Here is a 22,485-nt window from a genome sequence, read left to right as displayed (position 1 = left end):
CCCAAGGGCATGAACAATGGTGGGGGATCCTGGGTGGAGGGTAGCTAAGGGGTAAAGTGAGACAACTATAATAGCATAATCAATAAAATATAATTTAAAAAATAAAAACCTCAATAGAAGTGGAGGATAAAACTGTAAAATCTGTCAAGAAGTAGAACAAAAAGGCATAAAGATGAAAATTTTAATGAAAGGAAATTAGACCAGTCCAGGAGGTATCAAGCGTTCCATGAAGACAAAGAGAAAAAGTGAAGGTAGAAATCAAACAGAAGAAAATGTCTCTACCATAACTGAAGAACCAAAGAGCAGGAATTTTATTTATTTTTCAAAAGGACAATATTGTTTATTGATTTAAACTGGGAACAATTCAACAAATGCTGATCACATGTTAGGTACAATGCTAGCCATTATAAAAAAGAAAAAAATGGGTTAGCTTACAAAAGAATAAAGTGTCCAACACAGTGTGGATTAAAATGTCCCTTTGAGAATAAAAATATTTGCACTGCCTTTTAATTCTAAGTTCTCCAATAACATCAAGTCCAAAGCAAACTATTTTCCAACCAAATGCCTAGAAATCTGACAGTGGTGAAGAATGAATAGTAATTTTAATCACACTACTGCACACACAAACAGACAATCTACAGAAGATCTGAAAGGTAAAATACAAATTTGCTGCCCTTTAATAAAAATGTATGAACTGGTAACATGAACCTGGAAGAACTGAGGTCTAAGTTAATATATAAAGACTTCACTTAAATTTTCTGAATGTTTAGAAGCTTTTAAAAAAATGTACTACTGCTCTGACAAATGTGGCTCAGTTGGTTGGGTGTCATTCCTTAAAGTGAAAGGTCACTAGTTCAATTCCTGGTCAGGGCACATTGCCTGGGTTGTGGGTTTGGTCCCCAGTTAGACCATGTGCAAGAGGTAACCAATTGATATTTCCCTCTTACACTGATGTTTCTCTTCCCCTCTACTTCCCATCCCCTCTCTCTAAAAATAAATAAAATCTTTTAAAGAATAAAATTTTTAAATGTACTATTAAAACCAATAGGGATGAATTAGTTCAACTCCCTCTCATGGTAGATGAGCGGTCACACAAAATGCAAAGGGCAATCTTTTTTTTTTAAGATTTTATTTACTTATTTTTAGAGAGAAGGAAAGGGAGGGAGAAAGAGAGGGAGAGAAACATCAATATGTGGTTGCCTTTCATGTGACCCTCCACTTGGGGATCTGATCTGCACCTAAGTATGTCCCCTGACTGGGAATCGAACTAGAAACCCTTTGGTTTGCAGTCCACACTCAATCCACTGAGCTACACCAACCAGAGCCAAAGGACAAGCATTTAGATGGAAAGGCCTCAGCAAATGCTGCAACAGAGGCTCACAGAAGCCCAGTGAATATGTAAGTGAGTACAAAGAGAACCACGCGAGGTGCATCCCTTGGAAACTTTAGAACACTGGAGTAAAAGGAGGAGCTCCTGCCAGTTTTTGGAGAGGAGAGCAGGTCACAGCTGATGAAGACTAAGAATGATTTTGTATTTTGCAACAATTGACTGAAGTCCAGAAACCAATGGAGCAATGTCTTCACAATTCTGAAGGAAAAGACATGCAGTGCTGAATTCTATCTAATCAATCTATCCAGAAAGTGTCAGGGCAGAAAAAGACATTTATAGACATGATAGGCTACAAAAAATGAACTCACATGCATTCTTCCTCAGCAAGCTACTGAAAGATGTGTGCCGCCAAAAGGAGGGAGTAGACCAAGCAGGGAAGCCACAGGAGACACGCAGCCAGAGATGGGGGGCATCACAGCAGTATGAGAGCTAGGTGCCTGGCACTCTAGGATGGAGCAGGTCACACAGTCCAGAAAATGGTTTCATTTTCCAGAAAAATGAAACCTTGACATTGCCTGATGAATCTCAAAGTCTTGCAAAGAGATGTAGACCACTGGAAGAGGGCTGAGATTAACTGAAATTAAATGAAGCTCTGAACCAATAAATACCAGGAACAGATTGCCTAGGAAAGCAATAGCTGTCATAATTGACTACATGGACCAATGGGACCAACGGAGAATACTGCTTAAGGATGTAAACACTGATTATTCCTGTGACCTAAATGACTCTGCAACTCTACTGGGAAGTCAGGGAATGAAAAGGCAATGAGATGGCTAATTGGAGTAGTGAGTTTCACCCTCACCCTTTATAGGAGGAACTCAAAAAATAAGATCTAAAACTGAAAAGTCAAGAGAAAGAAATACAAACATGTGACTTGGAGACATGGAAGCAAAAACACCAAATAATCAGCAACAAGAAGAGAAAGCACTTACTTTTGCAGAGGGGTGGAAGAGGAAAGGGGTGACCGAGGCCCCTGTTTTCCATAGTAAACATTGTAGTTTCACTAAATTGAATGCATGTATTGATAAAATTTAATTCTAAAAATAGAAAAGAACAGAATAAACTGTAAAAAAGTCAAAGGAAAGAAATAATAAAAAGCAAAAATTAATGAAATGGGTCAAGACAAAATAGAAAGGATAAGCTAAGTCAAACCTTTATTTATTTAAAAAGCCTACTAAGAAAGCAAAACTCTCATAAGACTTATCCAGAAAGAAAAAGACAAAAGTAAATATTAGAAATCATACCTTCACTCAACAAATACACTTAGAAGCTGGGGTGCTGAGGACACAGAAGCAAACAAGAACAAGTCCTTTACTCGTCAATCAGAGGGCAGAAAGGAGTATTTAAACAGGACACAGAAAGCACTAAAAGAAAGATCATAAAGATAAAGACCGATATAGTCTAGTTCATTAAGAATTTCTGTTAGTAAATACAAAGACAAGTTATAGACTGAAATACATATTAACTGATAAAGTATTGGATTCCTGAGTATATAAAACTCCTAGGAATGAAAAAGATAACTAAAATTTAAAATTTTGTCAAAGAACATAAATATGTAAGTTATAGGACACAAATAATCAACATAAAAAAAGATGTTCAACTTCACTAGTAAATAAGAAAATGTGGGCCCTGGCTGGTGTGGCTCAGTGGATTGAGTGCCAGACTGGGAAGCAAAGGGTGGTCAGTTCAATTCCCTATCAGGGCACATGCCTGGGCTGTGGACGAGGTCGGGTCCCCAGTATGGGGTGTATCAGAGGCAACCACATATTGATGTTACTCTCCCTCTCTTTCTCCTTCTCTTCCCCTATCTCTAAAAAATAAGTAAATAAATTTTTTTTTAAAAAAAAAGCAAGAAAATGCAACTTAATATCACAATGAGATAGCATTTCTCAAGATTGGGACTAGAAGAATTTTTAAGTCTGAAAGTTCCAAATTTTGGCAAGAATATAGGGTAACAGGAACTTACATCAACTATTAGTATAATTTGGAACAAATTTAATCAGCAATCTGGGAAAATCTAGGAAAGATGAAAAAGCATAGAACCTTAAACCCATTATTGCTACATCTATAAATACACTAAAGAAAGCCCCAAAGAAGGCCCATGGGTACAAAAGGAGGAATGTACAATATTCAGGTCAGCACTATTCAAAACAGTGAAAAGTTTGGAAACAACCTCCAGGCCTATTAATTTAAGGGATAGTCATGAAAGGAATAACAAAGTACAGTTAAAAACAGACATAGAGCTACACATCTCAACAAGGATTTAAAACCAGAAGTTATGTGAAGGTATCTATACTACAGCACACACACACATATCAGTCTTTGCAGCAACAAGTTGCTCAGAGCTATGGATAAACACGGCAAAGCCGTGAAGAGCAGCACAGAGTTGCTGGGCAGAAGTCAAGCTGTGGCCCTCTGAAATGACAGGAGGAAGGTGGGAAGAGGAGGTGCACACCGGGCTGCATATGTGCCCCTATGTCCTGTTTCTTAAGCTACACAGTGGGGTACAGGTGTTACTTCTTTATTCTTCAAACTGTTCAAAACTACTACCTATCCTCTTTTGCATCTAGGATATACAGTATTCAAAATATATTTTAAGGTAAGAAAAGCAAATGACAATGCTAAGTGTACAAATAAAATTACTTGTCAGAGAAATAAATAAGAGCTGGCTTTGGCTGGTGTGACTCAGTTGGTATGTTGTCATCCTGTAAATGAAAAGGCCACTGGTTCAATTCCCAGTCAGGGCATAGGCCTGAGATGTGGGCTCAGTATCCAGTAGGAATGCCTATGAGGCAACTGATCGATGTTTCTCTCTTATATTGGTATTTCTTTCTCTCTACTCCACTCTCTCTCTAATATTAATAAGCATGTCCTCAGGTGGGGATGAAAAAAAAGCCCTGGTTCTCTAAAAAAAATTCTCAAAATTTTAAGAAAAAAAATTGCAGGTAAAATTGGAAATGAGAAAGAGGACATAATATAAAAATGTCGACATTATAGATGCATACCATGCATATTTGTAAATGAATACATTCTATAGCACAAAGAGATTACAGCTGAGACTTCCAGCCGAGATGGAGGTGTAGGTAGATACACTTTGCTTCCTCACACAAAAGGACAACAAATTTATAAACAAAAAGCCTAAACTGCCAGAAAATCAAACTGCATAGAAGTCCAATGACCAAAGAGTTAAAGAAGAAACATTCATATAGACCGGTAGGAAGGACAGACATGGGCAACCAGGGCAGAGAGGGCAAGAAGCAAGGCAGCAGCTAGAAGACTCAGGCGGGCGAGGCAGCAGCTGGACAACTGGGGCAGGCAACTGGCAGCTGGCAGAGTAGGCAGTCCCGTATTTGCATGGGGATACACCGGAGAACCAGACACACCACGCAACCCAGGGTTCCATGCCGGGAAATAAGGCCTCGAAACCTGTGACTGAAAAAAAACCTCTGGGGGTTGTGGCAGCAGGAGAAACTCTCATACTCACAGGAGAGTGTGTTGAAGAGACCCACAGGGTCCTAGAACGTGCATAAACCCACCTACCTGGGAATCAGCACCAGAAGGGCCCAGCTTGCTTGTAGGAAGGGGAGGAAGTAACTGAAAGTGGGGTGAGAGCTGAGCCAGCAGCACTGTTGCCTCTCAGACCCCTCCCATACATACAGCAAGACAACACAGCAAAGTCGTCGCCCTGCCCTGACAAATACCTAAGGTATCACCCTCAGAATGTAATGGGGGCCGCCCTNGAAATAAGGCCTCGAAACCTGTGACTGAAAAAAAACCTCTGGGGGTTGTGGCAGCAGGAGAAACTCTCATACTCACAGGAGAGTGTGTTGAAGAGACCCACAGGGTCCTAGAACGTGCATAAACCCACCTACCTGGGAATCAGCACCAGAAGGGCCCAGCTTGCTTGTAGGAAGGGGAGGAAGTAACTGAAGGTGGGGTGAGAGCTGAGCCAGCAGCACTGTTGCCTCTCAGACCCCTCCCATACACAGCAAGACAACACAGCAAAGTCGTCGCCCTGCCCTGACAAATACCTAAGGTATCACTCTTAGAATGTAATGGGGGCCGCCCTGACAAAGAAATATGGCCCAAATGAAAGAACAGATCAAAACTCCAGAAAAACAACTAAGAGAAGAGGAGACAGCCAACATATCAGATGCAGGGTTCAAAACACTGGTAAGCAGGATGCTCACAGAAGTGGCTGAGTATGGTCCCAAAATAGAGGAAGAGGTAGGGACTATGAAAAGTGAAATAAAGGAAAATGTACCAGGAACCAACAGTAAAGGGAAGGAAACCGAGACTGAAATCAAGGATTTGGAGCAGAAGGTAGAAAGAAACATTCAAACCAGAACAGAAGAAACAAGAATTCAAAAAAATGACGAGAGGCTTTGGCACCTCCAGGACAACGTTAAAAGTTCCAACATCCGACTCATAGGGGTGCCAGAAGAAGAAGAGGAAGAGCAAGAACTGGACAACTTTTTGGAAAACAAAATGAAGAACTTTCCCAATCTTGCAAAGGAAATAGACTTCCAGGAAGTCCAGGAAGCCCACAGAGTCCCAAAAAAGTTGGACCCAAGGAGGCACATACCAAAGCACATCATAATTGCATTACCCAAGATTAAAGATAAGGAGAAACTCTTAGAAGCAGCAAGAGAAAAAAAGACAGTTACCTACAAAGGAGTTCCCATCAAATTCTCAGGTAATTTCTGCAAAGAAACCTTGCGGGCAAGAAGGGGCTGGAAAGAAGTATTCAAAGTCATGAAAGGCAAGGATCTACATCCAAGAATACTCTATCCAGCAAAGCTATCATTAAAAATGGAAAGTTAGGTAAAGTGCTTCTCAGATAAGGACAAGTTCAAGGAGTTCAACATCACCAAGCCTTTATCATATGAAATGTTAAAGAGACTTATCTAAGAAAAAGAAGATGATCAAAAATGAACAGTAAGATGACAGCAAACTCACAACTATCAACAACCAAACTTTAAAAAACAAACTAGGCAAACAACTAGAATAGGAATAGATTCACAGATATAGAGATCACATGGACAGTAATCAGGGAAGGGGGAGGGTGGAGAGTGGGGGAAAAGGTACAGGGAATAAGAAGCACAAATGGTAGGTACAAAATAGACAGGGGGAGGTTAATAATGGTATGGGAAATGGAGAAGCCAAAGAACTTATATATATATGATCCATGGACATGAACTAATAGATAGAATGATGGTGGGGAGGTGCATGGTGGAGGGGAATAAAGGGGAGAAAAAAATGGGACAATTGTAATAGCATAATCAATAAAATATATTTAAAAAATAAAAAAGATTACAGCTAAAGGATAAGATGTACAGTTGATATAACAAAAAGAAACCTAAACAAATAGACAAGAAATGTAAAAAATTAATAAATAAGAATTGTAAACAGTAAGGGATGGAGTAGTTTTCTTTAGGTTTACTGAGTAAACAATTTCTTTGTCATTAAAGGTATCTTGGAGAAGGGGGGAAATGACAGTCAGAGGGTCAGGTGAACTGGTTTTGTACTGGCTTGGCCCTAACCCAGACTTGCCATGTATTAGGAACATCAAAGGAATGAACCATGATGAGACTCAGCTTTCTGTAACTTGCCTCATAGGTTGTACTTACTAAATGTGAAGGCCGACATAAATCCCCAGAAATCACCCAGCACAGGGACTCAGTCAGCTTCCCCCTCCTTCTACTAGCTCATGGCCCAGAGAAGAAAAAAGAAGAAAAGCGACCTATCGGGACTTTTTCTTGTTCTGATTACAGGTAAGTGCCTATTCAAAACCAAGAGTAATCAGTGCAACAATGGAAAAGCTCTAAACCCCATCGCTTAAAAATCAGAGATAAAAGCTACTAACATCATTTTATACGAGTTTTTAAGTCCTAGCCGGACATTAAGAAATGAAAGAGAAATAAGAAAAAAGTACAACTAAAAATGTATCCAGTGACTATTTTAAGAATGAGTGGTAGGAAGGGGATATTCTGAAATGACTACCATTTCTTTATAATAGCAATTTCTAGTTTTAAAAAAAGAAGAAATGGTACTATACAAAAATAAAACTATAACCTTATTGGGAGTGGGGGGAAACAGTGAAAATTCTTTATTGGGAAGCATTAAATAAGACTTTCCATGTCTGAATTAGCCACTAATCATGGTTCATGAGTTGGCTCCAAGTTTGGGCTGTACAGATAATGCAGAAATAAGGGGAGACGGCACCAAGGGCTATGAAAGGCACCTGGGAAGGCACGGACCACAGCCACCTGGTGTGTCAAGTCATGACGTACACCTGACCTGGGAGTCCCTTGTAGGCATTAAAATCCTTCACCTTCATGGCCCCTCCTCATACAAGTGCAATAACTGAACTGGTATTAATGAGAAAGAAACGGGAGAACTGAGGTCCTGGTGCCAAAGAGGTAGAACAGTGGACTTTCTTATTTCATTCTCCTCCTTTTTTGTTCTAACACGGTTTGTGTAATGCAGAAAGAAACATTAAAATGCCTTAGTTTGGCTGTAATAAAACATACAAATTCAGAACGATACTGGAGTTATGACATTTAAATTCCATAACAGATTGGGTCCCAGATATTCCAGGTATATAGTTACTTACTGTAGGATATAAATTCCTGCCTACTTCACTGAGCTACTATGAAACATCAGTAACAGAAGATTTTTTAAAGTATATATAAATACTGGATAGTATTTATATATACTAAATATATATAAATATATATAAATATATTTCACTGCAAATGCAGCAGTGAAAGTGAAATGTTGTAATGTCTTGGGGAAGGCACCAAACTCCAGAGAATGCTGTAGGACAAAAGAGGCATACCCCGCCCCTGCTCCCAAGTTCCTAGATCCAATGGGACCCTCGAGGCAAGTGACAGCCACTAAATGGTCAGGCACTCTATGTCGCTGGCAACAAGTCTGTGCCACCCACCAGGTGCCACGACACATCATGCTGGCATGACCCAGCAGCATTCTCATGGTGCTCTCAGCTGCATGCGGAGCCACAGAAGGTGAAGAATAATTATATGCTGGCTGAATATGCCCATGTGTGAAGGAGCAAAGGAGGAGATGACCAAAGGAATACACAGGGTTCAGCTAGAACAGGATCGGCCTGAGGGCACATGATGACTGGCTCTTAGCCTTGAAGAAGCCAGCCTGCCATGCATGCCCCAGTGGGGCACCTCCTCCCTAGAGAAGCAGGGGACCACACTGTCACACAAGCAGGGGCTGGGACCACGAGACCTGGGGGGGCAGCTGCCCAGATTACATGTGAGGTCTTTCCCAAACAAGACAATTCATCCACACCAGGTAGGGAGAGGGAAAAAATCCTGGAGGGGAGGGTCTAGGGAGGCACAAATCGCCAAAAGGAAGGAGTGGCAGATGCCTGTGGGGACAAACGTGGCAGCAAGGTATGAGGCACACAGAAGGGAGCAGATGCTCCTTTCTCCGGCCACAGTTCTGGTGCGTTTCCCAAGTCCCCTTGGTGCCCCCCACACGCAGGGCCTTACCCAAGTAGAAGCCTCGGGAGGTAACCTCCGATGTCCATTCTTCCCCTTTTCCCAGCTGGGCAAGCAGATCTGGTTTGGGTCCTAAGAGCCCTGTTTTTGAGGGGGAAAAAACGGACCACATCTGTTCATGCTACAGAAAAAAAATCAATGCGAAGATGAGATCTAGTTCTTGAAACCTCCAAGAAAAAGGGGACGGGGTAGGAAGGCCCAGGGTAGAAAGGAGTTAAGGATGAAAAGATGGCCCAGGCCTGAGGCATGGCCTGTTCCCACGTCCTCTGCCAAAAGGGGAGCATTTGACCCGACTCACCATAAACTCCAAGAGTCCTGTGCCCAGGACACCAAGGAGTGGCAGGTCACATACTTGAAAGTAACATTTTTAGTTGGCCTGTGCCCAGCTCCATCTGCTGTGTGCTACCAGTCCGAGGCACCAGAGACAGTCCAGGAGAAAGATGAGCCTGGGGGGGGCCTGCCACACTTACCAAGTGAGGCCAGGTGGCTGCAATTCTCCAGCATAACATCCCGGTACAGGCGTCTCTGCGAGGGGCTCAGCTGGGCCCACTCCTCCTGGGTGAACAGCACGGCCACGTCCCTGAGGGTCACCAGTTCCTGTAAGGCAAGCCATCCCTGTGGGCTGGGGCCACCCCTTTACAAGGCACATTTTAGTGCCCAGTTTAGGTCTCTTGAATGGCAACCAAACAACAAAGGATTTGAGAAGGTGGGGGAAGAGAAATATTAGGTAGGCCAAAAAATCCATTTTGTCTTTTATGTAAAAAAACACACATATTTTTCATTTTCACCAATAACTTTATTGATTTGGGTATTTTGAGTACGTTGCCTATGTCCCACATGTTAGAGCATTGATTGTTCTCAATGAACGACTTGATTTGATCGCCATCAACTTCTACCTGACTGAGGAACATCATCCAGCAGAAATCTCTAGCACCGTGGCAGACCCAGACACCACACTGTCATAAGCCAGGAGGAACAAATGGGGAGAAAGACCATGAACAACCCAGGGTTCCAGCACAAAGAAACAGAGTCTCAAAGCCTCTGGTGGTAAAAACCTGTGAGGTTTGTGGTGGCAGGAGCAACTCCCAGTCTCATAGAGCTGGGTGGAGGGGCCCACGGGAACCTACAACAGTACACAAGCCCACCCACCTGGGAATCAGCAGCTGAAAGGGCACAATTCACTTGTGAGAAGAGGGGTGAGTGACTGAAAGCAGGGTGAGAGCCGAGCCAGCAGCATTTTGGCCTCTCGGGACCCCTCTCACACATACATAATTCAGGGTCCCACAACTTTGGGTCCCACAACTGAGTGGCACAACTCAGCTAAGTGGGTTACCCCACCCTGGCAAATACCTAAGGTACCACTCTTAGAATGTAATGGGGGCCGCCCTGACAAAGATATATGGCCCAAATGAAAGAACAGATCAAAACTCCAGAAAAACGACTAAGAGAAGAGGAGACAGCCAACATATCAGATGCAGGGTTCAAAATACTGGTAAGCAGGATGCTCACAGAAGTGGCTGAGTATGGTCCCAAAATAGAGGAAAGAGTAAAGGCTATGAAAAGTAAAATAAAGGAAAATGTACAGGGAACTAACAGTAAAGGGAAGGAAACTGGGACTGAAATCAAGGATTTGGAGCAGAAGGTAGAAAGAAACATTCAAACCAGAACAGAATGAAGAAACAAGAATTCAAAAAAATGACGAGAGGCTTTGGCACCTCCAGGACAACGTTAAAAGTTCCAACATCCGACTCATAGGGGTGCCAGAAGAAGAAGAGGAAGAGCAAGAACTGGACAACTTTTTGGAAAACAAAATGAAGAACTTTCCCAATCTTGCAAAGGAAATAGACTTCCAGGAAGTCCAGGAAGCCCACAGAGTCCCAAAAAAGTTGGACCCAAGGAGGCACATACCAAAGCACATCATAATTGCATTACCCAAGATTAAAGATAAGGAGAGACTCTTAGAAGCAGCAAGAGAAAAAAAGACAGTTACCTACAAAGGCGTTCCCATCAGATTCTCAGGTAATTTCTGCAAAGAAACCTTGCGGGCAAGAAGGGGCTGGAAAGAAGTATTCAAAGTCATGAAAGGCAAGGACCTACATCCAAGATTGCTCTATTCAGCAAAGCTATCATTAAAAATGGAAAGTTAGATAAAGTGCTTCCCAGATAAGGGCAAGTTCAAGGAGTTCAACATCACCAAGCCTTTATCATATGAAATGTTAAAGAGACTTATCTAAGAAAAAGGAGATGATCAAAAACATGAACAATAAAATGACAGCAATTTCACAACTATCAACAACTGAACCTAAAAACAAAACCAAAAAAAACAAAAAAAATAAACTAAGCAGGACTTCCGGCCAAGATGGAGGTGTAGGTGTGTCCCCCTCCCACAACTAATTTTAAAGACAGCAAAGTTTAGAAACAAAAACACAGCCAAACAGTGAAAATTGAACTGTAGGAAAGTCCGACAACAAGGAACCACTCAGCCAGACCAGTAAGAGAGGCAGAGTCAGCAGCGGAGCGGGGTCGGGCTGGAAAGATCCTTCCATGTGACCAACCCAGGAGTGGAGGCAAAGCCAGTTGGTGGATCCCAGGTGTAGGGTGGCGACGGGCAGACCCAGTGTTGGCGCAGGGTGGCTGGCTGACTGTGGTCACACATTCGCGTGTAGATAAACCAAGCAAAGGAGCGAACAGTAAGACAGACCGCTCAGGCTAGGGCCCCAATGGGAATTAGAGCCTGAAAGCACCAACTGGAAAGACTTTCTTGGGGTCGAGGAGCCGGGAGAGGCTCCCAGGCTCACAGAGAGTGCGTTGGAGAGACCCACAGGGTCCTGGAGGGAGCACAAGCCCATACACCTGGGAACCAGCACCAGAGGGGCCCAATTTGCTTGTGGGAAGCCACAGAGGGGACAGAAATCTGAGAGAGCAGAGCAGAGCAAAGCAAAGCGCCATTCTTTCCCCCTCTCTGACCCCACCCCGACATACAGCATCACAACCCAGCAACTGAGTTGCCCAGCCCTGGTGAACACCTAGGGTTCCATTCCTCATACGTAACAGGTATGAACAGACCAAATGTTCTGACTCAAGAACAGCTCAAAGCCCCAGAGCCTATAATTCTAAGTGACCAAGAAATAGCCAGCCTTTCAGATGCACAGTTCAAAACACTGGTGATCAGGATGCTCACAGAACTGGTTGATTTTAGCCACAAATTAGAGAAACATATGAGGCTAAACTGATTGAAATGAAGGGAAATGTACAAGAAACCAATAGTGATGGAAAGGAAACTGGGACTCAAATCAAGGGAGTGGACCAGAAAGAAGAAAGAAACAAGCAAACAGAAAACAAGGAAGAAACATGAATTAAAAAAAATGAGGAGAGGCTTAGGAACCTCCAGGACATCTTTAAACGTTCCAACATCCCGATTATAGGGGTACTAGAAGGGGAAGAGGAACAGCCATGAGTGGAAAACTTATTTGAATAATAAAGGAGATCGTCCCCAGTCTGGCAAAGGAAATAGACTTCCAGGAAATCCAAGAAGCTCAGAGTCCCAAAGAAGCTGGACCCAAGAAGGAACACACCAAGGCACATCATAATTACATTAGCCAAGATTAAAATGAAGGAGAGAATCCTAGAAGCAGCAAGAGATAAGGGGACAGTCACCTACAAAGGAGTTCCCATCAGACTTTCAGCTGATTTCTCAAAAGAGACCTTACAGGCATTTCATTCTATGAAATGTTAAAGGGACTTAGCTAAGAAAAAGAAGATAAAAAATAGGAACAGTGAAAGGACAGCAAACTCACAGTTATTAACAACCACACCTAAAACAAAAGCAAACTAAGAGGACAGCTAGATCAGGAGCGGAAACATAGAAATGGAGATCACATGGAGGGTTAGCAACAGGGGAGTAGGAGGAGGAGAAGGGGGGAGAAGGTACAGAGAATAAGTAGCATAGATGGTAGGTAAAAATAGACAGGGGGAGGGCAGGAATACTATTGGAAATACAGAATCTAAAGAACTTGTAACACATGGACATGAATGAAAAGGGGGGGATGGTGCGGGAGGGATGTGCATGGTGGAAAGAAATGAAGGGGGGAATGGGACAACTGTAATGGCATAATCAATAAAATATATTTAAAAAAATATAAAAACATGTAAAAAATTAAAATAAACTAAGCAAACAAGTAGAACAGAAACAGATTCAAGGAAATGGAGATCACACATGTAGGGTTATCAGTGGGGAGGGGAAGAGCAGAGAATTGGGGGAGGGGAGTACAGAGAATAAGAAGCATAACTGGTATGTACAAAATAGATAGGGGGAGGTTAAGAATAGTATGGGAAATGGAGAAGCCAAAAAACTTATGTGTACGACCCTTGGACAAGAACTAAGTGGTAGGCAGGGGCGGGGAAGGTGGGAGGGCAGTACAGTGTAGAGGTGGAGAAAGGGGAGAAATGAATGGGACAACTATAATAGTATAATCAATAAAATATACTTTAGCCCTGGCAGGTGTGGCTCAGTGGATTAAGCACTGGACTGCAAAGCAGAGGGTCACTGGTTCGATTCCCAGTCAGGGCACATGCCTGGGTTGCAGGCCAGGTTCCCCAGTGGGGAGCACAAGAGGCAACCATACATTGATGTTTCTCTCCCTCTCTTTCTCTCTCCCTTCCCCTCTGTCTAAAAATAAATAAATAAAAATCTTTTAAAAAATAAAATATACTTAAAAAAAATCTCTAGCACAAAACACATTCAATCAGCCACAGCACCTTCTCAGTGCAATGCACAAATCTTTTTCTGCATTTCAGCTGTGATTTCACCTTTCTTGAAATAATAAAGCAGAATATGCTGAAAATGTTGCATATTTTCTTCCACCTTCAATGTTAAAATGGCTGCACAAAAGTTCACCAATTTTTGTAAGTTTTTCTAAATGCACACTGATATGATAGCTGCTACCATACAATCTAGCAAAATTGTTTCAAATGAAGTTAAAAACAATTAAGTGCTACTACGACCATCTTACGGGAAAAAAATGAACTTTTTGGCCAACCCAGTATCACAGTGGACTGGCACCGTGGAGACCGGCCAGAGAGAAAAAGTGGTGCCTGAGACGGGTGCCCAAGGACAAGTCAGACACTGAGAGTAGGAGGCTAAGCAGCTGGTGGGCTATGACTGGGTTGTACTCAGCAACTTCAACCAGTCGCTCATCCCTTTCCATTATTTCTACCAAAGAGTCCTGCCCTGGACAGGGTTCAATGTGAAGGAGTTAGAACAACTCTACCAACTCATCAGAATTTATACATTCAAATGAATGCTGACCTTCAGGGAGCAGTCCATTCCCTTATTCTACAGAGGCTGGCTCTGCTCAAAGCTTTTAGTAAATTATTGAAATCAAAACATAATCGTTTTTAAAAGTAAAAATGTTTTTGTAATTACAGTTGACATACAATATTATATAGTGATTAGACATTTATATGACTTACCAAGTCGTCCCCCTGATCGGTCTAGTACCCCTTTGGCACCACACACAGTTATTACAATGTTATTGACTGTATTCCCTTTGCCGTACATTTTACATGCCAATGACTATTTTGTTAACTGCCAATTTGTACTTCTTAATCCCTTTGCCTTTTTCACCCATTCCTCCAAACCCCTTCCCATCTGGCAACCATCAGTTTGTTCTCCGTTCTTATAATTCTACTTGTTTTATTTGTTCGCTTATTTTGTTCTTTAGATTCCACATATATGTAAAATTATATGATATTTGTCTTTCTGTGACTGATTCATTTCACTAAGCATAATACCTTCTAGGCTCATCCATGTTTTTCTACATGGTAAGATTTCATTATTTTTCATGGCTGAGTAATATTCCAATGTATATATGTACCACTTTTTGAATTTCATTGGTATGCATATGTCATTATTTAAAAAGAAGAGTCCAGTAAATCGCACCTCCCCTAGCAAGTGTTCTGATCTCTCCTCTTGCCTCCTGTCCTAGGCACCACCTTTTACCACTTTACATCCTTAATCTGACTTGCTAGTGGGAAGAGTGCAGGTTTCTATTTTGGACCAACCTGGATTCCAGTTCCAGTTGTCACTTATGTGACCTCTAACAACTTTCTTAGCCTGGATGATGTTAGGGTGGGCACGGATAGGAGGAAGCTCTGGCTGGACTTTGCCAAGACGGACATCCTCACAGTAACCTGAGTCCGAGGAAGAGACCACCAATGCTGTACTGGTGCTTTGTTCAGAGGGCACCAATCCCCAGCTCCAACAGGGAGCCAATGAAAATAAAACCCCACTACATTCCCTGCTTGGGTGTGACTTCCCTGGCCTCATTCTGCAGACTGGGGAACCTCAGCCAGGTGCACAAACCCCAGTAAAGCTCTTTATTGCCTACTTTATGGCTGATTGGCATTTCTTTCTTGGCGGAGCCTAAGAAAACCTTTCATTTGGTGCCGCAACCCGGGAGGAATTGTTGTCTGCTGAAGACCGCTCCTCTCCCTCTCTCCCTACTTCCGGAGAAAGCCTCATGGCCACCCCACTAGTCCGGACAAAGAACCAGGGTAAGTGCCACTGCCCTTAAGTTTCTGGTCCCCGAACACCGATTCTGGGTCCCCGTCTGCTGGAGAGACTGCTCTCCACCAAAACTGCAGTGCTGCATCGGGGTGACCCTTCCGGGAGGGATTGCCCTCCCACCACTAAGAGGCTCTAGGCACTGGAGGAGACGTCCCTGGGCTTAGATCCTCATTTTTACCGACCGGATCAGCAGACTGGGTTGAGGGACGCCAATTCCCATCTGCTGCTCCTTGTGGGACCAGGAATGGGGGGGCAGGAGTCCAAGCCAGATCCTAAATCACCTCTAGGGTGCCTTCTGAAAAATGTGAAAGTAATTGATCTTGGCCTCAAACGAAAACGGCTGATTTTTCTATCCACTATGGCCTGGCCGTTATATCAGTTCAATAATCATTGAGACCTGGCCTCTTAAAGGCACTTTTAATTTCGTTACCCTTACTGACCTATATAATTTTTGCAGATGGACTGGCAGATGGACTGGCAAATTGTCTGAGGTCCCCTACATTCAGAGCTTTTGGGCCTTGCGCTCCCGTCCGGCTCCCTGGCAAGTTCTCCTTGCCCGAGGGAACCCTGACCCCTGTCCAGCCTCCTAAGCCTGCTGCCCCAGAGCCTTCCTCCTCCTTTTCTGATCCCCCTGAAGACCCTGCTACCCCTCCTCCTCCTTATCAGCTCCCGCCAATGGGCTACTCCAGCCCCAGCCCTCCCCTCTCAACCGGATTCTCCCCATCCCTCTGAAGACCTTTCTTCCCCGGTCAGCTCACATACTTGCTCCCACCTGAATCTAGAACCCCTAGACTCCCGCATTTGCCCCCTCCGGGAAGTGGCAGGAGCAGAACGTATAGTTTGGGTCCATGTTCCATTGTCACTAGCTGACCTCTCTTCAATTGAAAAACGTCTAGGCTCATTCTCCACTAACCCTACCAATTTTATCAAGGAATTCCAGTACCTACCCCGGGCTTATGACCGCACATGGCATGACGTGCATGTCATTTTAACTTCCACTATGACCCCGGACGAGCGCAACTGCGTCCGGACTGCAGCTAGGGCTCATGCCGACCAAACCCACGCCACCAATCCTCTCATGCCAGTAGGGGCAGAAGCCATGCCAGAAGCAGAACCAGACTGGGACTGCCAGGTAGGACAGGCGGGTTGGAGACGCCACGACCAAATGGTCCAGTGCCTGATAGCAGGTATGCACCAATCTGCCCAGAAAGCAGTCAATTACAATAAGCCCACAGAGATCACCCAAGGCCCTGGAAAAAATCCAGCGCTGTTTCTCAACAGACTAAACAAGGCAATGGTGCTCCATACCCACCTTGACCCAACTTCTAACGCTGGGGCCACTATCTTAGCTACTCACTTTATCTCCTAGTCAACCCTGGACATTAGAAGGAAACTGAAAAAGGCTGAGGATGGCCCCCCAAATCCCCATCCGAGGTCAGATAACCTCGGTAGCCCAGGACGCCCTCCAGAACCACAGAGCTCTAGACCTACTAACAGCAGAAAGAGGGGGAACGCGTCTCTTCCTGCAGGAACAGTGCTGCTTCTATGTGAATGAGTGCGGCATAGTAGAGAATGTTAAGACCTTACAAAATCTCAGGGGAAAATTACACCAAGACCCCACCACTCTTGAAATAACCTCGTGGTGGCTTTCCCTATTTTTTACCACGCTGGCCCCAGTCCTAGGGCCAATCATAATAATCTGCATATTATTAATGCTTGGCCCCTGTTTCCTGAGATTCCTCCAGGAAACAATTCTTGAAGCTTCCAGGGTTACTTTTCACCACATGTTGCTTCAGACACAAACCTACTCGCTCCTCCCTAGTGAACTAGAAACAGCTGACCTCTAGGCCCTCCCCTCTACACCCCTCCTGTCAGCAGGAAGCAGCCGGAAGGAACACAAGGCCCCTTATCCTATCAGAGAGGTCAGAATGTTAGGATGGGCGGGGATAGGAGGAAGCTCCGGCTGGACTTTGCCAAGAGGGACATCCTCATAGTAACCTGAGTCGGAGGAAGAGACCACCAATGCTATATCGATGCTTTGTTCAGAGGGCACCAATCCCCAGCTCCCACAGGGACCCAATGAAAATAAAACCCCACTACATTCCCTGCTTGGGTGTGACACTACATTCCCTGCTTGGGCGTGACTTCCCCAGCCTCATTCTGCAGACTGGGGAACCTCAGCCAGGTGCACAAACCCCAATAAAGCTCTTTATTGCCTACTTTATGGCTGATTGGTATTTCTTTCAAGGAGGAGCCTAAGAAAACCTTTCAGATGCCACTCACTAAGAGGAGCCTGACATGGGAGAAAGTGGAAAAAATAGTGACTGAGTCAGGCGTCTTTATGAGCTGGATTGGGAGAAAAACTACTGGTCAAGAAACAGCAACATGCCACGTTTCCCAAACCTCTATGTGTGGAAAAGAACGCCCCAGCAACCCCCACTCACCTGGACTGTGGTTGGCTGGTGCCTGACTGCCATTTCTTCTCTAAAGAGCCCTCTCAGGAACAAGTAGAGTCGGAGTTCTCTGGCATAAAATTGCACACACCTGTTGTGGTGAGAGGATTGGATCAGAAGCTAGCACACAGTAGCTCACAGTGAGGCTGTGAGAGCACTGGCATCCTGAGGAACCTGCAATACCATAGTCCCTACGTACTCCCCATGCTCTGTCCTTCTGAGAGTACGTCTGCTGGCCATGTCTGAGTAAAGGGAATCACTCATCATTCGGCTCCCTGCTCCCACTTTCCTGTAGCTGTAGCATCTGAGTCAAACCCCCGCATCTCCCCTTCCATATCGTAAATACACTGCCTCCTCCTTGCACACGTCCCTCTCAAGCCACAGCTATCAAGCTCTCTGCTCGCCCTTAAGTCACGCTGAGCAGTCTCCTCACTGGACCGCTGCTTAATTCTGGGAGGTGGGGAGGTGTAGGAGGGTGGCCCTGTTTCTCCTCGGAATGACCGGATGATCACGGTCAGGCTCTCAAGCCAAGCCCTTCTCTGGCCTCAGGTCTAGCCTCCTCCGGGGCTCCAGTCTGGTGACCCGGGAGGGAAAAGTGTGCAAGCAGTGTACTAGTATGGGAGAGGTGGGTAGAGGAGGGGCGGGAGTCCTCCTGGAACCACGTCCCTCGGTCTGCCCCACAGCCCTCCAGAGGGCTCCACTTGAGTTCACAGCCTTACCCGGAGCACCCTCTACCCCCGGGCATAACCGGCTCCCCGGTGCACGCCGAAGTCCTGCCCCTCCTCGTCCGAGGGCATTCGCACACTCTGCCCGAACCCCGACAGCCCACTCCTGGTCGTCTCTTTTCTCTGGGGATCCAACTTCAGCTTTAGATCCCGGAAAGTTTTGGGCATCCGAGCAGCATTCTCCAGATAGGAGCATGCCTCAGACCTACCAGGCTTTCCCTTCCGCCCTTCTCCCCGTGCGCCACCGCCCACGGCCGCTCTCGCCCTCCCGATGAGGTTCTGACCACCGTGCCTGGTCACCAAGGCGTTTCCCTTCGAGGAGTCCCTGCCGGAAACGACCGACCGCAACCGCCACATCGCCGACAAAACACAAAGAACTGGAGTCTGCAGCCGGGTCTGAACTGCGCTTGCGCATTGCTTAGTGCTCCGCAGAGCCGAATTCCCACAAATTCCAGGGCTGCCGCGTTCGGCTTTCCGGGCCACTTCTCATTTGGCCAAAGTGCTGCGAGCGTCCGCATCTGCGCGAGGCAGAGAAAAGTACTGCACCCCGGAACAGATACTGCCCTTCCCTGAACCCCACCCCCACCCCTCCGCCAGGTCTAGAGTCTTTCTTAAGGAAACTACATTTCCCAAAGGCCTCTGCGCAGCGTGCTGGTCCACTCAACATATAACTCCCCATGTGCTGCCTTGCAGTGGTGGCCTTGGTTCCTTTCTGGCTGGGACTCGGTCTCTGCCTTGAAAAAACGCCCAAGGAGATAGATCCTAGTAAATTGAGGGTGAAATAAGAGAGGTCAGTCCTGTGGTGCGGCTCCTGATCGGGTGAGGAGAGCGGATCGAGAACGGCCCCAGAGGACGGATTAGGACGACACATGCTGAAAAGGCGCATTCCACACGGAAGACCGGAAGACCGTGCGGAGGACGTGAAAAGATGGCGAGAGCGCTCGTCGTCCTCGGACACGCAAACGGCACCAAGTGTGGCCGGCAGAGGTTCGGCGAGAAGTGGGGTGCGGGATGGTCAGCGGCTGAAGGATGCCGGCTCGGGACCTGGGCGGTGGCCCCAGACACCGCCCGTGGATAGCATAGAGCAGGTGGAATAGACTTGGCCCTGGACGACTTCTTCGGAGAGGACGGAGCCTGAACAACAAGGAGGCCGGCCTTCCTGGGACGCTGGCTGGTATTTGTTGTTGCCGACAGGACTTTGCCTTAGAATATATATTTTCAAGAAGATGAGAGGGTTTTAATTTTGTCGGTGGTGAAAAATACTCGCGTGGAACGTGGGGTTTGTCAGGAAGTAGTCTCAGTGACTTACCTGTCACTACCACATTGAGGTTTTCTGAAGGTTTCATTGTGTAGCCACTCGGAGCACTTAATGTGTCAGGCACAGTTCTGGGGGCTGAAAACCCTTCGCTTGTGTAGCTTTAATTCTATTGGGGGTACTGAGGCAGTGAAGCTACGATGCGGTTTTATTATGACAGGTTGGGGATTGTTTTAAGTGGTGTTTTGGGGAGTTCTCTGGAAAAATAACATGGAGCAGAGATTGGAACACAGAGAGGGAATCACTGAATACCTTGGCAGGAGGCCGCGCCCTTGGAGGAAGAAGGGACAGGAATACCGCTAGGCCCATGTGACTGGAGAGGGCCTGGGGAACAAGGGGAAGCAGGCCCCTAGGTAACTAGAAGCCTTGAAGACCATTGCAGGATTTAGTCTCTGTGTGATGGGAAACCATTGCAGGGGTTGGCTGGGCACACTGACAGAATCACTGGTTGGCTGAGTGGGGCCAGAGGGAACACAGGGAAGCCAGTTAGGAGGCTATAACTCTCAGTGCCATAACCTTTTCACAACTTATGTTTTAAGAGCCTTGTCGTTCTGAGATAAGTAGGGGTTCTGGATGCCATGTTAAGGAGTTGGGATAGTATTGTTTTCAGGTCCATGAGTGATAACGTTTGTTGTGTACTAACTACAGGTTAGGCACTTTAATAAGCACTTTACCTCAGTTATCTATTACCCTATCAACAATGAGAAAACCGAGGCACAAATGTTAAGTGACTCGTGAGGGTCTCAAATCTAGTACGTGGAACCAGGAGTCCTGCACCTGTTGATGGAGGGCAGGTGTAAAGGTTTGTCCTCATTACTTGCTGCCCAGGATGGCTGAGAACTGACATACAGGGTCTCAGGCTTCCAGAACTCCTGAAAAATTAGTGAAACCTCCATTGATCTGGCCCAAGGGTCCTGGTGCTCCCTCTACAGATTACTGTTTTACTGCTTTTGAGTTATTGCATCCATCTTGTGCTTCAGTAACTTCATTCTTCCTCTCCCCTCTATCCTGTGCCTTCCCTTTGAGCCTTGTTCTCTCAGTCTTCTATTTTCTACTCATTTCTTCTCTGCCTTTCTTCCCTTCCATTTCTCTCTCTCGAGGTGAGGTGAGGTGAGGTGAGGTGAGGTGAGGTGAGGTGAGGTGAGGAACAAGAAAAACAGGTGAAGAGAAAGGAGGAAACTGAGTGTAACAGAGAGATTAAAAATCTGTGTCTGACGATAGTTTAATTTTCATTCCTCCTTGGTCTTTAGTGTTCGAACTCCATGCCTAAAGTGCACGTCACATAACCCAAGGAGACTGAACTGCCCAAGGTCCCAGTACTGTCCTTACACTAAAATTCTTTTACTTCTGTGTCAACATGTGCTCCTGATTTTTGTTTTTTGTGTTTCTTCTGGCTGTTGTTTCCCCTCAGCTTATACTGATTCCATCTCCTCCACTTCACCCATTCAGTGACAATACAGTAGTCCTCCCTTATCAGGGGATACGTTCCAAGACCCCTAGTGGATGCCTGAAACCAAGGATAGTACTGAACACTATATAAACAATGTTTTCACCCATAAATACTATGATAAAGTTTTATTTATAAATTAGGCACAGAAAATTAACAAAAAACAATATGTCACGTGAATGTGATCTCTCAAAGTATCTGACTGTACTGTACTACCCTTCTTGTGATGAGGTGACAAGATACAATGGCCACATGACAACAGGGAGTGTGGTGGCAATGTAGTAGGATAGTACAAGTTCACACACTACTAAGAACAGTGCACAATTTAAAAGATGAATTGTTTACTTCTGAAATTTTCCATTTCATATTTTGGGACCCAAAGTTGACTATGGGTAACTGAAACCATGGAAAGCAAAACTGCAAATACGGGTGGGGACTACTGAACTCTTAGAGCACTCTCAAATCACTGCCCCACAATACAGACTACAGCCTATTAGGAATCTTCACTTGGATATCCTCAGACTCATCAAAATGCCCACAGACTGAACTTATCATTGCCCCACAAAATTGGTCAACTTTGTATTTTTAATTATGGCACACCTATACATCCAAATAAAAAATTCAAGTGCTCACATTTAATCAGTTACCACATGATCTAGATTGTCTCATTTTTTGATTGAATTTTTCCCTTCCCATCCCACTACCATTTTCTCAGTTTAAACCTTAGAAAGCAAGAATGTATCATATTCTTTTTCTTTAATATTTTATTTAATTTTTAGAGAGGGGAAGGGAAGGAGAAAGGAAGAGAAACATCAGTGTGTGGCTGCCTCTTGCACACCCCCTACTGGGGACCTGGCCCACAACCCAGGCATGTGCCCTGACTGAGAATCAAACCTGTGACTCTTTGATTCACAGACTGGCACTCAACCACTGAGCCACACCAGCCAGGGCTATAGCACATTCTTTGATTTTCTAATCATCTTAGCACATATTTAGCACTTATTAAATGTATGTGAAATAAATAAAAATTGTTCAACTATCATATCTATAGA

General features: G+C 44.9%; 1 protein-coding gene across 2 annotated transcripts in view; it reads right to left on the bottom strand.

The window, feature by feature from the left end:
- ZNF454 (zinc finger protein 454) overlaps positions 1-19,235 on the bottom strand; it is a 35,001-nt gene extending 15,766 nt beyond the window's left edge. Inside the window, exons 1-4 of one of the 2 annotated variants that reach the window (XM_037056639.1) lie at positions 18,881-19,235; positions 17,938-18,037; positions 9,396-9,522; positions 8,917-9,006 (exon numbers count right to left, since the gene is read on the bottom strand). In XM_037056639.1, coding sequence (XP_036912534.1) covers positions 8,917-9,006; positions 9,396-9,522; positions 17,938-18,037; positions 18,881-19,086 — 523 coding nt within the window. In that variant the 5' untranslated portion in view covers positions 19,087-19,235. The remainder of the gene's footprint in view (positions 1-8,916; positions 9,007-9,395; positions 9,523-17,937; positions 18,038-18,880) is intronic. The other variant, XM_037056640.1, reaches the window with a different exon arrangement.
- Between the last annotated feature and the right edge of the window lie 3,250 nt (positions 19,236-22,485).

The sequence above is a fragment of the Sturnira hondurensis genome, unplaced genomic scaffold (assembly GCF_014824575.4).
Source record: "Sturnira hondurensis isolate 20B ecotype Veracruz unplaced genomic scaffold, ASM1482457v3 Scaffold0009087, whole genome shotgun sequence".
In the NCBI taxonomy this organism is placed as follows: Eukaryota; Metazoa; Chordata; class Mammalia; order Chiroptera; family Phyllostomidae; genus Sturnira; species Sturnira hondurensis.
The sequence above is the reverse complement of the archived record's forward strand: the minus strand, read 5'-3'. Positions and strand labels throughout refer to the sequence as shown.